The 22,971-nt window shown below is 51.8% G+C and overlaps 1 protein-coding gene across 3 annotated transcripts in view; it reads left to right on the forward strand.

The window, feature by feature from the left end:
* TACC2 (transforming acidic coiled-coil containing protein 2) overlaps positions 1-22,971 on the forward strand; it is a 187,420-nt gene that overhangs the window by 46,860 nt on the left and 117,589 nt on the right. Inside the window, exons 1-2 of one of the 3 annotated variants that reach the window (XM_044240658.1) lie at positions 1,113-3,825; positions 4,391-4,504. The exons of 1 other annotated variant lie outside the window; for it this stretch is intronic. In XM_044240658.1, the coding sequence (XP_044096593.1) occupies positions 1,739-3,825; positions 4,391-4,504 (2,201 nt within the window). In that variant the 5' untranslated portion in view covers positions 1,113-1,738. Of the gene's footprint in view, positions 1-1,112; positions 3,826-4,390; positions 4,505-22,971 lie in introns of those variants that run through there. One more of the 3 variants, XM_044240659.1, reaches the window with a different exon arrangement.

Consider the following 22,971-nt stretch of genomic DNA (forward strand, 5'->3'; position numbering starts at 1 on the left):
AGATGAAAAGGCGAGAAGCACACTAGGGCCAAAGGATGAAGCCATGGCCCCTGAAAGCCCAGCTGTGGCTGAGGAGGAGAGCAGACTACCCAGGGCCAACTCTAGGGGACAGGAAGAAGTCCCAGAGCCACTTGATGGTAGAGATCCTGAGAAGCCAGGGGAGGAGCAACCCGGGGCCTTAGGCTGCAAGCCCAGCCCAGAGGTGGATAAAGATGAGGTTTCGAAGCTAAGCCATGATGTGGACAGCAACGTGCATCCCAGCACAGATTCAGCACAGCCACCCAGGAGAGAGGGTCCCGGGCACACCAGTAGGTCTGGCTCTCCACCCGCAGATGCAGTGAGGAGCTCGGTGACCTGTGGGATGATGGGAGAAGCCCATGTGGTCCAGGCCTCTGGCTCACTGCCCAAGCGCCCGGAGAAGGAGCTCGCCCCGCCCCCCGGGCCGGATGGAACTGGTGAACACATTCTTCCGAAAGAAGCTGTCTGGGAGGTGCTGGGATTGCAGACCCAGTGTCCCGACCCCCTTCGGGATGTGGGGGGATTGGAAAGAATGGACGCTCTTCCTGCTTTAGAATCGGAGAAATCAGACTTCCTGTTAACTTCTGCGGCAGAGGTCATCCCCAAAGCCCAGGAGGCGGAGAGCCCATCTGACACAAAGATGAGGAGCTGCCCGTCGGCGCGGAGGCCCAGCAGCTGTGCCGGGGAGGGCTTGCTGACACCCTCGGGCCAACCTTGTGGGCTGGGGCGTGAGGCAGCTGGTCAGGAAGTCCATGCTGATGGGCCAGATCCCCTCGAGGGGGAGAATCTGGCAGTGGATGGTGAGCTTTCAGTGCTCAGCCAGGAGCGAGATCAGCAGGGAAGCCCGTCCTGCGACAGCCGGCCACAAGTAGCTGCTTCTGAGGGGCCCCCCGTATCTTCTGAGAACCGTCTCCAGCCATTGCAATCAGAACCAGAAGCATCCGTGTCTGACATGCTCAGGGAGAAGCCCCAGCAGTGTGAAAATGAGCAAGAGACTTATGCAGGCAGTCGAGGCTTTAAGAACCTGGACACAGATGCTTCTCCAACCCTCCTCCCTGTGGGACCTCTGGAGGACGTGTGCTTGTCCATCTGTGGCAGAGAGGAACAAGTTTCCAGACTGGACCTTCAAGGGGAGCTCCCCAAAGGCGGTCTGGCTGCTGCTCCCGGTTTGGCTCCCGGGGGCGTGGTTCCGGGGAGTCTAGCGACAGAAGCACCAGAGCTGTCAGCAACAGTAGGACCGGCGTCGTCAGAGCCAGGGCAGGATGAGCGGGAGGGAGCGTGCCGTGGCGGCCTGCCTTCCGGAGTCTCGCCACCTGCAGCAGCTGCCTCCAAGGACTCTCCTCTCGAAGGTCACCTGAGCGGAGAGGAGAGTCGCTGTGCGCAGCAGGGGCCCAACAAGCCCCAGCAGGAACGGGCAGGTGTGTCGCAAGCCGGCGGCCGGCATGAAGAAGCATGTCTCAGGGATGCAGAGCTTTCTCAAGCCGCTGACGCTCAGCCCCCGCTCCAGGGGTTGGGTAAGACAGAGAAGGCAAGTGGGAACACAGAGGTGACCCCACCTTGTGGGCCTGACTCAGTCGCCCTCCTGGATGCAGCTCAGAGCCCGCCAGCCCCGGCGCCCGCCAGCCTTAGAGTCACACCCAGCCAGGATGCCCCAGACACAGAGGCGTGTGGGGAAACGCAGGGAGGCGGGCAGCAACCCGTGCCGGCCCCGCAGAAGGAAATGGAGCTCCCCACCGCCTCGGACGCCGAGGCCCCGATGCTCCTGGGAAGTTTCCCAGCGGCCAAGGATCAAGGTGCGGACTGTGGGGCTGCCGAGACTGGTGGGAATGCTGAGGGAGGGGAGCTGGGGGTGCGGCGGGCTCCGGAGGGGCCCAGGGAAGCTGCTCTGAGTGGCGCCTCCCCTGGGAAGGAAGATTCTACTTTTGCCCCGAGTGAGCCAAGCCGAGCAGCGCAGCTCTCGGCCAGCTGCCAGGATGCCTCGCTGCCAGCCAAAGAACTGGGGGGGATTCCCAGGAGCAAGGTGGATATTTCTGCAGCCCAGGCTGTCCCCGACCCAAAGAGACCCCTGCCACCTGGGCCACCAGAAGAGGCCGCTCCAGACACTCCTTACCTGCACATCGATGGTGCTGCCGGGAAAGGCGCAGGCCCTCGTCCCATTGAAGAGCCCCTGCCGGCCTCGGGACAGGCCACCTCCATGAAGCTTTCTGCCGGCTTGCTCGCCCCTCCCTCACGACCAGGAGCAGCCAGCGCGGAGGTCTCTGTGGTGCAAGCGAGCAGTGGAAGCCCCAAAACTGGAAACATTGAGGGACCCGCAGGCTCCATCCCCTACCTGGACAGGGCGCCCCTTCTGATGGAGAGTAAGCAGATGACAGGGGAGGAGGAGGAGGCAAGAGCGCCGGGTGCAGACACCCAGCCTGGCGGGATGCCAGTGCACCCCATCAGCAAGGAGAGCTTGGCAGGTGAGGCAGCAAGGGAGCCGGAGGGCAGTGGGGAGAGGATGGTAGACCCTCCCGAAGATCCACGGAGAGGTGCGTCAGGCGGTGTGGACGCAAGCTCCAAGCAGATCGGCATGATCACGGGGTTCCCTGACTTCAGGGAGCACATCACCAAGATCTTTGAGAAGTCTGTGCTCAGAGCCCTGACCACCGATCGGCCCCAGAGCACAGCGGGAGAAAAGGCAGGAGCCGAGGGGAGCCTGAAGGGCCGGGACCTCACCGGGCCACGCCCAGAGAAGACTCCAGGTGGGACTCAAGGAGTGGCCATCGCCCCTCTCCTTGCCGTTCCTTCCGGACTCGGGGTGGACACAAAGGAAAAGAAGCAAGAGTTGCCTACAGAGGCTAAGCTCCCCTGTCTGGTCCCCCAGGATCTTGCTCCGGAAAGGCTGCCAGGCTCGGCAGCGCCAGCCTCTGAGCCGACCCTGCCAGGTGCCGGTGTGGGAAAGGAAATGACCAGTGTCCCACCGATGGTGCAGGACGGTGAGAAGCCAGATGGGGCTGGGGAGGCCGGGCCGGGGTGCGCAGGCCAGGCCCCCTCCCAGCAGGCTGGGGGCCAGCGAGAACGAGCCTCAGGTCCTTCCCTGCCCACCGCCGTTCTGGAGACTCCCGTGGGAAAAGCTGCGGACTTCCAGGGGGAGCCCCAGAGCCACCAAGAAGGGGCCTCCGTTCCAGAAGGCAGAATTCCTCCTGGAATATGCTCCCAGGACCGTCAACCCGGGGAGGATGGTGCCTGGGGCTTTGCTCACACAGGGGGTCCGAGTGACGTGCCGGTGTCCACCTCTGTCCTGGAAGCATCTTCTCCCCACAGTGGGGTTTCAACTGTGGCCGAGGCCGTCTGTGCACCCGGGACCCCCGCCGCCCCTGGGGGCGAGCAGAGGCGTGGAGGTGGTGCCCTGGGTGAGCCGGGTGCTCCTGAGCCAGAGGCTGTGGAAGTAGCAGCCACGCCCCCGGAGCCGGAGCCCGGCTTGGGGGCAGGAGCTGCTGGGGAAGCAGACGGTGACGTCACATCGAGCACAGCTGAGACCGCGGCACGTGTGGCTGGGGACCTGCCCGAGACAGGTACAACAAGGATGTTCTCTGGTGCTGCTCACGGGGATGTAGGCTGCTCTGCTGGTGCCCCAGGCTCGGAGGATGCTGCTACTCTGCCGGGGGCCAGCCCGGCGGGGCACCTGCCAGCTAAGGAGCAGCCCGGGCCCCAGCCCCCCACTCCTGTTGGGGGTGGGAAGGTGCACATCTCTTCACCGCTGGAACCTGACAAGGCTCGGGACCCGAGACCCCAAACCCTGGCTCCGGGAGTGCTCCAGGCCGAAAGGTACAGAAAATAACAAACTCCCAGGGGGACGTGGGGCCAGTGTCAAAAGTGAATCCCATCCCAGTTTTTAAGAGTCAATCAAATAGATGGGTGATGTTTTAAAAAGATAGGTTTTCTCTGCTTAACGGTTTAAATTTACCTGCTTGCAACTTCTGGATGTGCTAAGATTCTGAAAAAGGTGAGAGAAATGGGCGGAAGTGGGAAGCTGCGTGTTGGTCCCAAACAGAGCCCTGTTCGCTCTGCGTTCTTGAGTTCATCTCACTCAAACTGTCTGAAAAGAGTGAAATGTGTACTAGCTGGCCACGCCCTAGGGGTATAGGTCAGAGTCAATCACAGGTTTTTCTGGATCCCAAATACCTTTGCTTTTGAATCTGGATTTATTTACACGGAGAGGCCCCAATGATCCAAGAGCATCCCAAAGCCATTGACTGCTGGAAGGTGATTTTTTTTTTTCTATGCATTTTGGGGTAGTGGCGCCTTAAAGCTTGTATTGGGAGATGGACTGTTTTAGTCACATGTGGAGAGAAATCCCCTTCTTACCATCTATTTCTACGTATTGTCCCAGAAGCAGCCCCAGGCCTGGCCTATCCACCTTACCTTCCATTCCCGAGAAGGAAGCTCCAGATGCCCCAGACGAGGTCATCTCAGACGCGGCCAGAAGCGTGGGAGGAGCAGAAAGGTCAGTGAAAAGGGGTCAGCCTTTGCAGAACCACGAGGCCTTCTTCGGAAGACACGAGAGGCAGAGGAGAGTTCTGTTTACACACGAGTCTTTACATAAGCAAGGAGCAAAGAACCTTTCCCATTCTTTATACAGGGAAAGCGGTGCCCAAGGTGATGGAAAGCTCCACTGTTATCCTCAGGATGGAGTGAATTTCACGTCTGAGCTTATTACCTTAAAACAAAACCAAACAGCCTTATTGAGATGTAATTCACATACCATATAGTTCATTCATTTAAACTGTACAATTCCATGGCTTCTCAGAGTTGTGCAAACATCCCTACTATCAACTTTAGAACCTTGTCATTCCCCTCCCCCCAAAGAAACCCTGTACCCCTTGGACATCACATGCCAACCCCCAGGGCTAGACAAGCACGAATTTGAGGCAAATGGGTTCAACCCTCATTGAGTCTCCGGAGCAGGAATGTCGGCTCACCAGCCCCAGCCACACTCCAGACAGATCTCGAGAGTAGGGGACAAACAACAGATGTAACCGTGAATGCCGGACCCTCACACGTGTGTGAAGTGTGCCTCCCACGTCTCTCCTAAGTGAAATGCCACTGAGGATTGTAGAAAAGCAGCTGCTGAGACGGGAAAGGGAGATATTGTGAACATCCTTAGTTAGACCTCTGGCTGTTCTGATGCTCTGTGTGTGTGCGTGTGTGAGTGCGTGTGCGTGTGCGTGTGTGTGTGTGAGTAGAGCAGGGCTGGACTTTAAATGAGTACCTGGGGCAGCCCAGTGTATCCTACCGAACAGCTGCAGGCACGTTAGAAACGATTTGATTCATAGTGTGCGCACGCGGAAAGAATGTGCGATCACCTGTTTTTCGAGTCTGAGCGCTTCCCCCCACCCCCGGCTGCCTCTCTGCCCTGACCAGGGCGCCTCCTGTAACTCTGGGCCAGCGAGAGGCAGGCGCGTGCTGGCCAGGCAGGGACAGGAGTAAGGGACAGGGACACTTGTCTCTGCTGCTGATGTAGCACCAGAGTCCTCCCACGGCCCTTGCTAGTCCATCTCTGAGATGCTCCCAGTTCACCCAGGACAAATATCTCATAGGAAAATCCTCTCCCTCCCCGATAAGATATGAACCCCCCTCCCAACGTCCCTGGAGGTGTTACCCCTTCTTGGAGAACTTGGGGCCAGACGTATGTATAGTTGTTCAAGAAATGGTTCAGGGCTGACTGTTCTAATTGTTTGAACGTTTTATTTATTTATTTATTTATTTATTATGAAATCTTTTTTTTTTTTTTAAGTTTTTATTTACTTATTTGACAGAGAGAGATCACAAGCAGGCAGAGAGAGAGGAAGAGAAGCAGGCTCCCTGCTGAGCAGAGAGCTTGATGCGGGGCTTGATCCCAAGACCCTGAGATCATGACCTGAGCCGAAGGCAAAGGCTTAACCCACTGAGCCCCCCAGGCGCCCCTGCTTAAACATTTTAAATCATAATTTCTAAATTAGTATTAGAACTCTGTAAGAAATAGAAAAGTATAAGGAATGAGAGAAAAGGCCACAACCTCACCACCTAAATGATGGCTGGTATTTATGATGTGTATTTTCAGCCACTGTTTTCTCTATTTAAATATCTGCACAGTGCTCTTTCCCTTTGCCATCAGAATTAGGCAAACCTGTCTTCGTGGCTGAAGGTGTCTGACTTAGCACTTCATTGAGCAGCGGACATTTCGGTGGGTTCCCTTCGCCCTGATGGAGGGCCTGCTAAGGGGTAGACTCTCAGACGCTCTCAATTTGGCAGCCGCTCGTCCCCTGCGAGGGTGCTGTGAGTGCAAAATACATCCCGGCGGGTGAAGACTTTGTATGGGAAAAAAAAAAAAAAAAGAACATAAAACACATCATTCATATTCATAGTTTTTATGCTGGTATATGTTAAAATAATATTTCAGGTATCTTGGGTGAGAATATATTATTAAATTCCATTTCACATGTTTCTTTCCCCTATTTCTAATGTGGCTACCAAAACTTTTAAAATTACATATGTGACTCTGGCATTCGTGGTTTGCATGTGTGACTCACAGTCGACTTCTGGTTAGATCATTTGGCTCCAGAACATGCACTGCCCTGGTCCTTGACAGAGGCGGGCTGGCCTTTCCTGTCCTTTGGGCTCTTGGGAAAAATGCCTGCCCCCATCGCACTGGCTGAGGATTTCCAGAAAGAATTCCGAATGGACCCTCTGCCCCAGCCTGCCAAGTGGGGTGACCTTCAACTCCCCTCCCTCTGGGGGAATTACGGGGGCAGTGACATCCGGGCAAATAAGCGGCCACAGATTCCAGCTTAGGCTTGGTAGACCATCAGAGGTCTCCCGGAAGATAGAGACCAGCTCCGTCCAACAGAAATAGGACGCGAGCCGCGTATGTGAGCTGAAGTTTTCTACAGGCCACACTCAAAACTAAACAGGAACAGTAATATGAATTTCAGTAACATATTCTATTCCACCCAGTATATCACAAATATTAAAATTTTAATGAGTAATTGATATAAAGATGATTAATTTGAAATTCTACCTTCTTGTTTTCATACGAAGTCTTTGAAAGCTGGTGTGTATTTTATAGCCGCGGTGCATGATTTGGATCAGTCACATTCCAAGTAGTCAACAGCCACGAGTGGTGAGGGGCTGCTCCACTGGACACCACTCCCCCTCCCAGAGCTCTGACACCTGTCAACAATGAGGTCCAAGCCTTCCCATGGGGACCCCAAATGCCCACATCTCTCTGCCTAGCACCCTTATTCCTACAAGTTAAACATAAACGTTGGAAACACTTCTTGCCTTGCGGGGAGGAGGCTTAGGACCTCTGGTGAATCCTTCGGCCACAAGGGAGCTGTGTAGTGGACCTTGGCGGGCCTCAGAGAGAGTTCAGCCCAGGCCAGGGGGCACACATCCTGGGGAAGAGCAGGTGTTGTCTGTGAAGGTGAAATTCAGCAGTGGCCTGGGGTCAGTTAAGAGGCCACACAACGGGTAGACACTGCCAAGAGCTGGATGGGGATAAATTTCAAAGCAGGGGCCCCAGATTCACACCACAGCTCTGCCCGTTAATTACATCTGTAAGCTCAGTTTTCCCATCTGTAGAATGGGGAGGACATCTGTCCCTGCTTCATGGGATTGCTGTGAGGGCTGAGATCATCGGTTCCAGCACAATTCTGGCACATTCTAGTGCTCACTGGCTGTTCCCGGGTACCTTTCTGTGGTGTGGCCTGTTCTCGTGCTGTGACCTGAACGGCCGCCATGTCCCCTCCTGTGGAGACTGTTCTCCTTGGGGCAAGGTTCCAACCCGGCTGCTTTCTTTCCTCGTGCCGAATTCTTCATCTGGGAAAATATCTTAATGACTGAGGGGAGTGAATTCTTTCTTACCCCCTCCTGGGTAGCTCACAGTGATTTGCTTCAACTGGAAGTTTGTGAGATGGTGTATGGAGTTGCCCCAGGAAGAGCAAAGCAAACCAAAACCAAAGTTTCTAGTCTCTTCTTGGTTATCAGGTGACATGCATCTGTTGAATTTATTGAATTTTGAAGATTTCTTTTGACCTGAATAGAGCTGATACCATGGATCAGGTTCAGTATCTTAGAAATGTCTCTTCTCTACCTCGGGGACAGGATAGTATGAGAACCCAATCTCATATACATGTAAGATGTTTAGGAGCACGAGTACGTTTACTGCTTTATTTCCCCGATTTTGAAGCCCACTTGGCACTTCTGGTGGATACACTTTGGGTATCCTGTGGCTTTGTCGTCCCCCACACCTGACGGGTATATGCGTGCCCAGTTCTGGGAAGCAGGTGTTGATTTCTACCACTGTGTGGTCTCTGCCTCTGGAAGAGCCGGGGGCCTGCAGGCAGCCTCAATTTATTTTTAGACTGTTCTACAAAAAGTACTTGAATAGATTTCAACTTTGTACATATATGACTCTCTTCCTTGTGAATGGAAAATCTAGACTTGAATATTCTGATGCCATACCATGGATGGTGAGGGCTGTATGCCGGACTTGTCTTGGATATCCACAAGCTTGCTTTTGCTGAATATTTATTTACAGTGGTCTTTTTCTTTTCCATTTGGGGAAATGGTTGGAAAGCTATCCTTTCCAATGCGTAGTGCATTTTGAGAGGATTAAATTACTTCCAGATACTTGGGGTCCTAGTGCAGACCTAAGCTAAACCATGAAGGACTTGGGTTGAAAAGTTGAAGGAGGTCAGGAGAGGGAGAGAACAGAGGGAGGTGATGGGTGTTGTGCCGAGGAAGTCCCCGCCGGGCCTCAGAGCCGTGCTAGAGTCATCCTTAACCTTCCTCCCACGCTTGCTCTCCACTTCTTCCCTCTCTCCCCTCCTCCTTCTAAAATTACCAGCTGTGACACCGTGTTTTGGAGTTTAAGAATAAGGTTTCGAGGATGGCCACAGCTGTGTAAATTAAGGAAAGGGGTGGCGGGGAAGGATTCAAGCATAGGTCTCTTAGTAGATAAAACCAGGACAACGGATCCCTCTCTCCACCGAGATCCTTCTGGGTTTGCATTTGTATTACTTTGTTTAGATCATTTTAAACTTCTTTTTGAGAAGTGTTGGGCTGTGGCAGAGCCCGGCAGAGCTCAGGCACTCCCATGACCTGGAGCAAAGTTCTCTCCAACCGGGAGAATGTAGAGTAAGACAGACCCGTTCGTATCCCACCAGTATCTTACTGGCTCAACAGCCTTGGATGAACGGCTTCACTCTTCAGTCCTCTCATACCTGTAAAATGGGAAAACCCCCCAAAAACCAAAAACACTCTGTGTTAGGGTTGGAATTAGGGTACGCTTGGAATGTTTCCAAAGCACCCGCTATCGTGCCTGGCATATGGTCGGTGTGTAATAAAAATGGTACCTTTCTAATTTCAAATGTATGTATTTATAAGCATCCTGGCAATTAAGCAAAGGGAAGACACGGCCATGGTCCCGAAATGAAATAGTGAGAGATCCTGCGGGAAGAGGGGGGCTGCCACCGGAGAAGGGCTGTTTCCAGCAGTTCGGCCTGTCTACAGCTACACGTCTGTCTTGTGTAACCTTGCTGGGCTCAAAAGGAGCTTGTTACAGGATTCAGAGGTCCATAGGAGCTAAAGCCTCTACTGATGACGTGGATTTATAGTGTTATCGACAGCTCTAGTCATTGTGAGCCATCACGTATAAAAGTCAAAGGGCCTTTTAAAACATAGCCTTGATGTTTGGAAGCTTTTGTGTTCCATAATTGAAATGCATTTTCCTGGAGGTGAAGCTGTCCTTTGCAAGCTCTCACCAGGTCACTTTGGAAAGCCAGAAACCGTGCTTACAGGGCACCGCACAAAGGGTGGCCGGGGCTGGATTTCCTGCTGTGGCTTCTGGCTCTTCTGGGTTTCGGAGCTGCTCTGCCCTGTGGCACCTGGACCAAGGTGGGGAGGAGCCGCTCGCCGCCACTTGAGAAACTTGTTTCCGAGCTGGGTGGTGATTTTCCAAATGAATGTGTCCGCACTGAGCTGGCTGCTCTTCTGGAACCTCTCATTACGGCCACTGGCGGAAGCCCTACGGCCTGGCCCTGGGTGCAGCGGGGTTTGAGAAATGGGTATTTTGGACTCTGGCTGTTGATTGCAGGAAGGAAGCTCGGGGGCATTCTCCTTGAGGCTCAGAATAGGGAAGGGACAGGAAGCCAACTGGTAGGGAGCTAGGACCAGATTCTGGACCCCAGTGGCCTCTGCTGGCAGATTTCGCCCTTGATGCCTGAACTGAGTCAAGGGCCCTTCCACAGGGAGGGGCTGCTCTTTCTAGCCAGGCCAGCCGCCCCGCACCCGCTTCTAGGCTTTGAGAGAAGAATTCTTAGTTCTAGGGTGGAGTAAGCACGGTCCTAGAATTTGACAGACCTCAAGCTCCAGCTCAAGTTCTAGCTCTGTGACCGGGGGCGTCGCCCTCTGGGCCTGTTTGCTCCCCTGCAGAACAGGGGCTCGTCACTCTCCCAGCATCGTTAGGACTCCATGAGCCACTCTGTTCGGGATGCCTGACACAGAACGAGGGCTCGCCGTGAGTCTCCTTTCACTCAGGCCTCCTTCTGGCCCAAAGTACCTCCACACCCAGCACCTTCCTTCTCTGTCAGAGAAATCCAGCCCCTCAGGAGGAGCTGTTCGTGGACCCCGTAGCAGAGCAGGAAGGGGAGGCTCGGGCATGCGGTATGGCTTCCTCAAGGGCAGAGAGCTCATAAGAGCTGGAGCTGGGGGGCTAGAACCTCTCTTCTGGAAGGTGTTTCAGAGCTCAGCTTAGACCCCTGATCATGAACTTATCAGCCAGGTGGAATCTTGGCGAGGTTACTCTCTGCGACAGCGCCGTCCACTAGAACTTTCTACAGTGATAGGAATGTTCTCTATCTCTTCTCTCCAGTATGGCTGACCCTCGCTACATGGGGTTCCTGAGCCCCTGAAATGGGGACCCTTGAAAATCAAGCGTCAGTTTCAGGGCGAGGTGGATTCAGGGCCACGGAGGAAATGAACTATGAATTGCACTGAACTTTGATTATTTAAAAATGAAGTCGGACAAGCCACACAGGGCTAGTGGCTTCTGCAGGGGAGAGCCCAACTCGGAGACGTTGTTTCTTCACGTATCCAAGTGAGATGAATCATCACCATCAGAGCCGGTGTGGATTCTGGAAGGTTCTACATGTGCAGCCCAGCCGGGGCTAGGGCGCTCGTGGGCGGTGAGTGAGCGCTCGTTCCCCCCGCCCTTGGCTCTGCAAGTGGCAAAGCCAGGGAGCTCTGTGTCCGGAGTAGAACCTGGCGTACAGTCACAGCAGCACAGATCAGCAAGAGGCGTCTCGAGCCCCTGAGCCAAGCCAGTTAACCCCGGCCAGCCAGAGGTCCTGGCTTAGCCAGCATGACCTCATGCCCAGGCCTGGTGCGGAGGCCTCAGGGAATCCAGTCAACTAGCTCTAAGCAGTGGCACTTAACCTCCCTGCCCACGTCTCTCTGCTGGCCCCACCTGCGTGGGGCAGAAATGGGTTCAGGGCAGGTACTGGCATTCTGCCTGCCCTGTCTGCCCCATTCTTGTGCTGAGAAGCTGGCAGGGCCAGAGAGGCTGCCCAGAAGCATGGGGGGTCGGAAGGCCCCAGCTAACTGCCACGCAACCTCCCTCCCCTTTCTTCTCAGGGCTTGTTAAATCGTTCAGCGTTAAATATTTTAGCAGCCTGATGATTCAGACCTTGACTGTGAAAGTGTTTCTGTTTCCAGGGAAGGCACTGGCACAGGTCTGAGTACTGATACTCTTTTTTTTTTTTTTTAAGATTTTATTTATTTATTTATCAGAGAGAGAGGGCAAGAGAGCAAGCACAGGCAGACAGAATGGCAGGCAGAGGCAGAGGGAGAAGCAGGCTCCCTGCAGAGCAAGGAGGCCAATGCGGGACTCGATCCCAGGACGCTGGGATCATGACCTGAGCCGAAGGCAGCTGCTTAACCAACTGAGCCACCCAGGCGTCCCTGAGTACTGATACTCTTAATGCCCTTTCCTTTTTCAAAATGGGCAGGGTGTGTTTGGAACAGAAACCTCAGGGGAGGGGGTGCATCTATGCCCTGGGAGAGGGGAGGGTGAGCCACGAGAGAACCACAGTGCGTGGTGGACTTGTGTCTCAGCCCAGGAGTCCCCACCCCGGGGAAGCAGGGAGACTGGGTCCCCGATGCTGCCCCACATCAGTCAGGAGGGCCAGAGCGGGAGGGACCAGAGTGAGGCTGAGGAGGAAAGCAGACCGGAGGGATGGGGGCATGTTAGGCCACCTGAGTGCAAATACACATCTCCACTCTCAGGCCCTGTTGGTTGGCCAAGTGACTACTCTAAGCCTCGGCTTCCTCATGGGTACATGGGGGCTGCTGATGTCTCTGGGGAGTTAAAGAGGTGCTTGCTTTTTATTAGTTTTTAAAAATTTATTTATTTGAGAGAGAGAACGAGAGAGCACAAGCAGGGGAGGGGTGGAGGGAGAAGCAGACTCCACCCTGAGCAGGGAGCCCGATCCGGGAGTTGATCTCAGGACCCCAGGATCATGACCTGAGCCGGAGGCAGACACCCAACCAACTGAGCCACCCAGCGCCCTGAATGGAGGTTATAGGAGGCAAGACACAGAACACTCAGCACAAAGCCAGCTTTCTTTTTCTTTCTTTTTTTTTTTTTTTTTAAGATTTATTTGTTTATTTTGAGAGAGAGAGAGAGAGAGAGCAAGTGAGAACATGCAGAAGGGAGGGGCAGAAAGGGAGGGAGAGAGAGACCCAAACAGACTCCACACTGAGTGTGGAACCTGATGCAGGGCTCGATCTCCTGACGCCGAGATCATGACCTGAGCTGACACCAACAGTCCATGGCTTAGCCCACTGAGCCCCCTAGGAACCCCGAGCCAGCTTTCAGTAGCCAGTAGCTGTGACTATTGCAGAGCTGGGGCCTGACAGCTCTCAGAGAGCCCAGGAGCAAGGTCCCTGAGGGGCACGGAAGCCGGCAGGCAGCTCCATCCCCACCACTGGCTCAGCACTTACCCAGCAAATGCACCCAGCCTGGGTGCTTAGAAGGGAAGTCAAGGTCTCTTTCCTTAGAGGAGAGCTGAACCTGCATGCAGGCTGGGAAGATGGTCGGGGTCAACGGATGGGTGGGTTGACCGGCTGCGGGTAATACCAGCACGCGAGTTGGTGACTCCAAGTTCAGTGCTCACATGCTCCGAAGGGATCAGGTTGTTCAGTAGGTCCTGTCTACTCCCTGTGCCTTCTCCAGGGGACTATACTTCCTTCCGCTCCCTGGGACTCTGTATTCTCCCACATGGGATGAGGAGTTGGGGTCACGATTCTGAATCCTCTGTTTAGGGGTGCTTCCTTGGATACAAGTTTGATCATCTCCAGAGGAGGGTGGGGTCCTGGCTGGTGGCCAAGAGAAAAAGCCACGATCTTGTTTCTTTGGGAATGTTAGACTTGCAAACAAGGCTTTTGGTTCCCCAGCATCTGATACTCTGCGTGGCAGGCAGTGGGCACTCCATAAGCACTTGCTGAATAATTCAACCCGAGTGACTATCCGGTGAGTTGGTGGCTTCCTGTCCTGGAAAATCGGGTCAGACAGGACTGAGAGGCAGGCGCTGGGTCTCACTTCCAGCTCTGCCATTAGCTTCTAAGCCAGTTCCTTAGCCATTCTGAGCCTCAGTGTCCTTGCCTGTAAAATGTGTATAACACAAGGGTCTACCGCATGAACATATTATGGAGATTGCACAAAACTAATGTGTGTAAAGAGCTTAGCAGAGGGGCGCCTGGGTGGCTCAGTGGGTTAGGCCTCTGCCTTCGGCTCAGGTCATGATCCCAGGGTCCTGGGATCAAGCCCCACATAGGGCTCTCTGCTCAGTGGGGAGCCTGCTTCCTCCTCTCTCTTAGCCTGTCTCTCTGCTTACTTGTGATCTGTCTGTCAAATAAATAATAAAATCTTTAAAAAAAAAAAAGAGCTTAGCAGAGTGCCTGCCTGGCATGCAGTAATTACTTAAAGATCAGGGATAATTGCTTCTATTGTTAGTATCATTGTTACCGTCATAATTTGAATGAAGCTAATACTATCATCAAGGCAGGTTACTGGTAAACTTGTGTTTTGACACCTGGGCTAGCTGAAATTTGCTGAAGTTCATTTGCATCTGCTTTGGATTCTTGGGATCGGGTCACCACCATCTAAAGATACCTCCCATCCCGGAGCCACCAGCCTCCCTACCGGGTGGCTTCTATGTTGCAACATTATATCTGATGCAAGGTCAAGCCATCCAGCATACATGGGGAATGCATTCTTTTCCTTGGGGAACTCGGGCTTTGGGGTTAACCTCTTGCCAAGAGTGGCTGCAAAGAAGCTGAAACCTAACATTTGTGGGAGGGAGGGAGCGTCTGTGTGGGTGAAGCCAGCTGGGGCTACACCACCGGGACGCAAGCCCCAAACGCATCTTATGGGACAGATTGCCCTCACTTTTGGCACCACGTTTTGAGCTGCTGGCCCATCCCAAACCTCCTAGAGGAAGGGGCAGGGCTGCAAGCTCTCTGTCCTTGCCTAACAGCCAGACAGCATAGCATAGCATGATGGCCACAGGAGGAGACCCTTCCTGGCAGGTGACCAAACCTCTGGAATTCAAACATGCATGGCCGGCGTTGGCAGAAAGTGAGAGTCTGGGGGAGCAGGGAGTACAGGCCACGGTGTGAGGTCTCAGCTCCAGGCCAGAATGCCTTTCCGGGCCACCTGGGAAGGATGTCTGACTCTGCCTCCCGAGTCATGAGAGCAGGGGTGCTCACCCTTGGAGACGGGTGTGACCTCATGCCTGGCTGCAGGGATTCGCAGTCATGAAACAGCACAACCGGAAGGACTTTGGGACCTTCAGCCTCCTCGTTTTACAGATGAGAAACCCGATACCCAGAGAAGGTGTGTGACTTCCTTAAGGACACACAGCATATTCTCAGATCACTAGTCCGACTCCTCTTGAGTGCAGTTCTTCTGGCCTCAAGACCAGGGTTGTTTTCCACAAACCCGCTGGACGGTGGTGAGGAAGCATCACCCTTGCCAAGCCCGGAAAGCTGCCCAGGTGAGCCGGGTTTGCACTGACGTCACAGACTGTTTCCTTCAGCGGCTGGTCACGGCTGAAAGGAATCCTGTGCTCAGGTCGGCACGGAGAAAGCAACACAGGCAGGCTCGCTCCGGCTTTTTTGCAAAGTAAGCGGCCGCCTGGCGCTGGCTTTCCCTTCGCTTGCGGCTGTGGCAGTTGCAGGATGAGTGCGGCCAAGCCTCTGTGAAACGTGAGCTGGACGAGAGCTCACGGATTCTCTAATTTGCCACAATCTGGGGAGGGTGCAGATGCGGGTGGGGAGGGCAGTCTCGGACCGAAAGTTCAAGAGCAAGTTCTGTGAAAACATGAGCGTGGTCTCCTAGCTGAGTGTTTCTGTATGAGCGGTTTTCTAGGAAGCGTTCAGGGTGGTTTCTCTCTAAATTTCTTTACAAACAGTTGAGTCATAAGAGCTTGGGAGGTAAAATACTGTTTTTGTAAAGATTTCTGTTTTTTTTTTAATTTTTAAAGATTTTATTTATTTATTTGTGAGAGAATGAGAGACAGAGAGAGAGCGCACACTCAAGTTGGTGGGGAGGGGCAGAGTTAGAGGGAGAAGCAGACTGCCTGCTGGGCAGGAGCCCAATGTGGGGCTTGATCCCAAGACCTCAGGATCATGACCTGAGCCGAAGGCAGACGCTCAACCCACTGAGCCATCCAAGTGCCCCTTTAAAGATTTTATCTGTAAGTGATCACCTCACCCAACGTGGTGCCCGAACTCATAATCCAGAAATCAAGAGTCCCATGTTCCTCTGACTGAGCCAGCCAGGCGCCTGGAGAGAAAACCCTCTTCCCCAACATGGCAGGGTTTAGCTTTGCTTTTGCACAAGGATAGGAAGTTTATCCACTAGAAACCACCAGGCTCTGTGATGAATTGAGGTTTATACCTCCTATCTCGTTCCTGTTTTATCTTCAGTGGAGGGTGATTCTTCTGCAGAGATGTCCCCTGTGGGGGCCGTTTGGGTTCTTCAGGACCTTCCTTTGCATTCTGCTTTCGGGAACTCTGACCCGATGCGATGTGGGAGGTGTTCACATCTTCCTGAACCTTCCCCCTGTCCTGAAAAACCATCAGCTCTACAAATCCAAGTAAGGGCATTTGTGCCTTCTCTTCTCTTCCCTTTTCCTTTGACATAAAATGTGGAGAAACGTGTAAACACAGAGGCAGGCCCGGATTCCACAGGCGTTGCAGGCAAGAGCTCCAACATGGCTGGGAGGTGCCGAGCAGACGCATCAGCTCTGGTTTCAGGGGGACCCTCCGCCTGCCCTGCACCTCCCACCCCGCGTCAGCCCTCTAGGGACCACCTTCTTGTTCAAGAGACCAGAGAGGCAAATGGAGTGTCTGTGAAACCCTCTTCCTGCTCCAGCTCTGCAGGACACCTCTTCCCTTCCCCTGCCTCAGTAGCAAGAGTCTTTTCTGTAACCTGACCGCGATTTGAGACACAGACAAATGTGCTACAGTTTATCGTCTAGGATTTCATCCCTTACAGTAGAGCTTTGGGCTCTTGAGCTGGACAGATCTGGGTTCAGATCTGTCACTTACTCATTCTAGGACCTCGGTCAGATTGCTTAGTCACTTCAGACCTTAGTTTCCTCATCTGTAAAATGGGCATAACATGAGTACCTACCTCTGGAGGATTCAGTATGGTAGTGCAGCTCGGGGCTGGCACAGGCGCGTCCTCGGTGGATGTCTGTCACCTTTGGAGAGTGAGGCCTCTGAGGACGGGATGTGGGCCTGGTTCTTAGCACAGCGGGCTGTGCACAGTGAGGACTCCACTGCTGTTTGTAGAGTGACTGTATCATGTCTGACGGTTAGAGGGCACGTGTATTTGATACATCCCTTAAAAGCTCTCTGTGGGCCAGGTTAATTTGACAACACAACAGAATCACTGTGGTGATAAGCCAGTCACTCGTCCATTTATTCATTTGTTCCAGCCGAATCTTCAGCTGGGTGCTTGAGGCAGGGTTTCTCAGGCTTAGCACCGTTGACACTGGGGCCTGGGTCATCACTGGGGTGGACTGTCCTGAACGTGGTAGGATGTTCAGTCGTCCTAAATGACTGTGGCATATTCCAAGTTGGGATGATCGAAAATGTCCCCCAACTCTGCCGAAGGTCCCTTAGAGGGCCGAGCTGTCCCTGGAGCACCGCCGCTCTAGGGCTTTGCCATTCACGATGTGGATCCTGATCCCAGCAGCCTCAATAGCCCCGTGAGCCTTTTTCAGATAGGCAGAACCTCAGGCCCTACCCCAGACCCACTGAGTCAGAATCAGTGCTCTAGAAGGTGCTCAGGGACTCGTTCACACCTCGGACTGCAGACACTGCTGAGTTCCTGGGCCACCCTGTGAGTAACAAGGATCTGGGGTGCTGTGTCCAACCTTGGCTGCACGCAGAAATCTCCTAGTGAGATTTAAAAAAAAATACTGATGCCTGGGTGCCACCGCCAGAGTTTCTGATTTAGCTGATAGAAGGATGGGCCCCAGGGACAGGGTAATGTTACAGATCCCCAGGGGATTCTATTGGGCAACAAAGTTCGGGAACTGCTAGTCTAAAGGACATAGAAGCAATTCAAAGACTGGGGCTTCAGATGCTTGTCTCGTGGGGAGATAAGATATCTACGTCATCATTCTAATCGTAGAATGAAGCCGCGTAGACTCAGCCATGCCTTGTGACCACCCCTCACTCCCAGCCCTCTAGACCCTCCAGATATATCGTGGCTAACCTTCAAATGTTTTATTTTTTCACTCTTACCCCGATATCACACCAATATTGGACTCTGACCCCTGGAGATCATTTTTCTGCCCAAGAAGACAGTCCAGTGGGCAGAGCTTTGCTTCCCATTTAATCAATCATATACAGTTAGGACAAGGCCAAGTTCAAATGTGGGCTGAGCTGACCACACATTCAGGCAATGTGGGCCCGTGTGTGAAGTAGGCTTTGTGTGCACTCCAGGAAAATTCCAAGGCCCCATCTAGAAAGTCTAGATGAGGCTAAGAAGTCATGTGGAGAGCTGCCCCCAGACATTTCCTGCATGTATTTTGGGTTCCGGCTGACATTTCATCTTAGCATGGGTGGAGGTAATGGCCGAATTTTTCAAAGGCCTGAATCCCGCCTACAAATATTTCTCTCCGCCCATACAACTAAGTTTTGATGCGTTGCAGCCCAGGAATGTACCTCGCTGCTTGGACAGCCCTTCATGGAATGTGAGGACTTTTCTGAGAAGCCCAAAGCAGTGACTCCTTCTAGAAAAAACTAACAAAGAAGAACAATAAACTTTCTCAGAGTTTACTAGTGAAGCAGAACTTATTTTATGAGTATGAGGGCTGAACTCACATGACAGGCCGGCCACTGGTCCTGGCTACCTGGTGGCGTATTTTCTGCCCACAGGCTCGGAGTATGTAAAAATAACGTGAAGCGGGGCGCCTGGGTGGCTCAGTGGGTTAAACCCTCTGCCTTCGGCTCAGGTCATGATCTCAGGGTCCTGGGATCGAGCCCTACATTGGGCTCTCTGCTCAGCAGAGAGTCTGCTTCCTCCTCTCTCTCACTGCCTGCCTCTCTGCCTGCTTGTGATCTCTGTCAAATGAATAAATAAAAAATCTTAAAAAAAAAAAATAACGTGAAGCTTCGCTCTTCGTCACTGCGGGCTGGTTAGGAGCCTGGGTTCGTAGACGCACAGCCTGTATGTGAACATGGTTCTGCCAGGTGCGAGCTGGGGCAAGAGACCTCCAAGGCTGTTTCCTCCTTTGTCCGCTGAGGACAATAGCCGCAAAGCCCCATGGGAGGATGAAACGAGAGAAGAGAGAAAGCCATTGAGCAGAGCGCCAGCTGGGTGTCAGATGCTCACAAACGGTAGTGAATATGATGGTAGTCATTTAAAAAAGTATTTCAATCACCCTTTTGGATTCCTTTATCTGACTGTTAAGTGGGGAAGGCAGAGAGGAAGCCATCATGGGCATGGTCTGTTGCCACCCTTCCAAGCTGGCGGTCGAAGGGACAGCCCTCTAGGTGAACATGCTTTGGGGATTTGGGTTTCTCGGGGTTGGGTGAAGGCCTGAGGTTTGCCTTGCTGAAGAAAGACAGGCCTGAAGGTGCAGTGAGGTCCTGGGCAGACGGGCTCAGGGAGGCTGGTCCCCGAGGAGGGGACTCCTCTGCCAGGACAGGGCCAAGGTGGCAGGGATGAGCCCTGGGCTGAGAGTCAGCACAGTGGGACAGGACGAAGCTCACTGTCAGGGCGGGGAGTGCGGGAGACTCGGTTTTTTGCCCTCAAGCAGACCAGGACTCTGGTTCACGAGACAAGGCACAGGCATTAAAAAATAATGAATAATGTTTTTCTGAAAATAAATAAATTGGAAAAAAAATAAAATGGTGAAATAGGCTTAAAAAAAAATCTTTAAAAAATAAATAAATAAATAAATAAATAAAAGAAGATGATTACAACAGTGCAGGGCCCTAACCTTTGTTTTTCATCTGCCCTTTGTCTTTCATCTGCTAATCACTGTAGGTGGCCCCCAGCACTTATCTGGAAGGCCCGGAGTTGGTTAATTCTGTCCTCAACTCTCTCTCCCAGACCGAGGAGGACCTAATACTGCAGGTGCTCCAGGAACATTTGTTGAATGAGTTGATCATAGACTTTGTTATCACAAAACGTTCCTAGGTATAGTCAAGAACGGATTTAATTCTCATGATCCAGAACAGTCTATTTCTCTTCTGTCCACTTTCCTTTTTTTCTTAGTTCAGGGTTTCAGCAGTGTCCTTTGGGCATGTACCACCCCGAAGACTTTGGCCTTATCCGTGGACCACTTGTATCATTACCTACATACCGTTTTCCCTTATAGTGCTTCATTTGTATTTCCGTGTATTACTTTGCTTTGTCCTAGGCAATGTCTAAGACGTTATGGGCGTGGGGTGCTAATTATGTTTCGTTCCTAATATGCTTTAAATGCATGATTATTAGGGGCACCTGGTGGCTCAGTCAGTTAATTCTGTGGCTTTGACTCAGGTCATGATCTCGGGGTCCTGGAATTGAGCCCCACATTGGGCTCTCTACTCAGCAGAGAGCCTGCCTCTCACTTTCCCTCTGCCTCCAGCTCTGCCTACTTGTGATCTCTCTCTATCAAATAAATGAATAAAATCTTTAAAAAGTATATTTATAAAAAATATTTATAAAAAATATATTTTAAAAATCTTTAAAAATATATATTTATAAAAAATCTTTAAAAATATATTTATAAAATATAAATATGTATTTATAAAAATACATAATTATTAAAATATCCTCATATGAGAAATCTGAACATGGTAACATCTCCTTGTCCTCTAAAACTCTGCTTAAGTATTCCCTCTTCTGGAAAAGTCTCCCCGTACCTCTAGCAGGGCTGATCGAATATTCCCTTTCTGCCCCTTTCATGTCGTAGCTGTCCCCTCATCTGGCTCTGGGAGTCAGGGGGAGCACAGGGACCACGAGGCATCTGACTTTGCACAGGGCCCCCACACAGCAGCTACTTAATAAGCCATTTTGATCGACTGAATGAAACTCCTTGAGTTTACAAAAATGTAGATTTCCTGGCTACATGTGGTGTCCTGGTATTCTGCAAAGACAACATGCTATCCTTCAGGAGCTCGGTGTTTCTGAGTTTGTCCTCAGGAGCCCATCAACAAGTCAGATACATGAACTTCCATTTCGATGCACAACCCCAGCAAAGATCTAGCGTGTTCTTTGTCTGGGGAGACATCACAAACTGCCCATCTGTGAACCAGCCGGCCCTGCCGTAGTTCTAGTCTCCAGCCTTGTTTCCCAGATTTCTCCCTGTATCAGACCATGACACGGGCGATCCAGCGAGGGGACACTTGGTCTGGTGCAGCAGAAGCAAGTCCTTGGATAGAATGAAGGTTCCTTTCAGTCTACTGACATAAATTCTAATACACTCACTGCACCCTCTCATTTTTCCTGCTTTAAGCACCAGTGAGCCTGTTATCTGCTTGTGTTCCTGGTTCTGCATGCCTGCTTCTTACCTCTCCAGCATGAGACCATCTTTCCTGTCTTTATTTTTTAATTAATTAATTAATTAATTAGTCAGATAGAGCATGCACACGCGAGCACGCACAAACGGGCAGAGAGGCAGGCAGAGGAGGAGAGAGAAGCAGGCTCCCCACTGAGCAAGGAGCCCAAAGCAGGACTCGGTCCCTGGACCCTGGGATCATGACCTGAGCTGAAGGCAGCGCTTAACCAACTGAGCCACCCAGGCGTCCCCATCTTTCCTGTCTTACACATTTTGACACCCCATGAGGACCTGGAACAATGATTGCCGATGCTCGTGAATATTTTATTAGTTTGCAGGTGTTGATGTGTCAGGCAAATTTGGGCACAGGTTTCTAGCCCGGCTTCCTGTTTTCATCTGGCTTGTCACTTCTTAGCTAAAGCAAAATATTTTTGCCACAACAGAGTATTAAACTGCAGACATATACCAAATCTTTCTTTAGTGCACAAGGCTGGGGGCATTTCCTAGGCACCAATTTCCCTTTGGGATTCCAGAAGACTCCCTTGGCAAATGATCTTCTATCTGCTCTGTGGTTTTTCATAGCTTTCTGCAGCCTTAAGTCTAGTATCTACCAAAGGACCCCTTCTCAACATCACAGTGGACCGTTCCTACTTTGGGTGGAAGTAACAGACAGCTCCATGCATGGAAACGTCAGCAATAATAGGTCCATCATCTCACCGGGCAGGGAGTCCAGAGACAGGGCACTTTTAAGGGTGAATGGTTCATTAGCACATTTCATCTTCCCTTACACCCACACGGAGCATGTTGGCAGACATCCCCTTCATTGTTTCAAGTTGGCTGTGGCCAGGTGATGTGCCCTCAAGACAATGCCAAGAGGCAGGAGGACATCTGGACAGGAGATAGGCCATCTTGTGTTTTCTCTAAAGAGTGAGGGGAATGTTACCATAAGCCCAGCTGACTTGCCTTCCTGTCTCACTGGCTAAGGGTGTGTCACGTCACCACACCTACGTGAATTGTTTTGAGTATAAGCAAGTAAGTCAATACGGAGAGGGAAGAGCAGTTTTGGAGACAACCAGTGACTCCTGCCATGAAACCTTAGTTTCAGAGTTTCTCCAAGTGTGGTTTGGAAGGCATCTCCACCCAGAATCTGCTTGCGAAAATGTACATTCTTAGGGCGCCTGGGAGGCTCAAGTGGGTTAAAGCCTCTGCCTTTGGCTCAGGTCATGATCCCAGGGTCCTGGGATCGAGCCCCTCGTCGAGCTCTCTGCTCAGTGGGAAGCCTGCTTCCCCCTCTCTTTCTCTCTGCCTGCCTCTCAGCCTATTTGTGATCTCTATCAAATAAATAAATAAATATTTTTAAAAAAGTAAAATGTATGTTCTTGAGACACGCCCCCCTTTCCAGATCTCCTGAACAGAATCTCTGGGAGCATTTTAACAATAACCCAGTGAGTCTTATGTGCACTGAGTTTCAGACCAGAGATCTGGTGTTTGTGGTTGTCTCTCATTAATATTTACAGATTATAGTCGGTCCTTTTTCAGAGAGGATGAGAGAGCAAAATAAATAAATAAATAGCTTTCAAAGATTCTCTTCCCAGATTCTCTTCCCAATCTGTTTGGAGATTCAAACAGAACTATTAACTGATAAAATGATGATATCTAGGATTTGTTTCAGAATAATCTGGGTAGCAGAATAAGCCGGGTAGCTACCAGCTACATTTCCCAGCTACACTGCTGGGAAACCAGCAATGTGAATGATACAGAACTGGCCATGATTTGATAATATTGAAAGTAGGTAATATACATAGGGTTCATTAAACTGTTCTCTCTACTTACATTAAAAAAAAAATCTCCTTTCAGATACCTT

This window comes from Neovison vison, chromosome 2 (assembly GCF_020171115.1).
Source record: "Neovison vison isolate M4711 chromosome 2, ASM_NN_V1, whole genome shotgun sequence".
Taxonomy (NCBI): Eukaryota; Metazoa; Chordata; class Mammalia; order Carnivora; family Mustelidae; genus Neogale; species Neogale vison.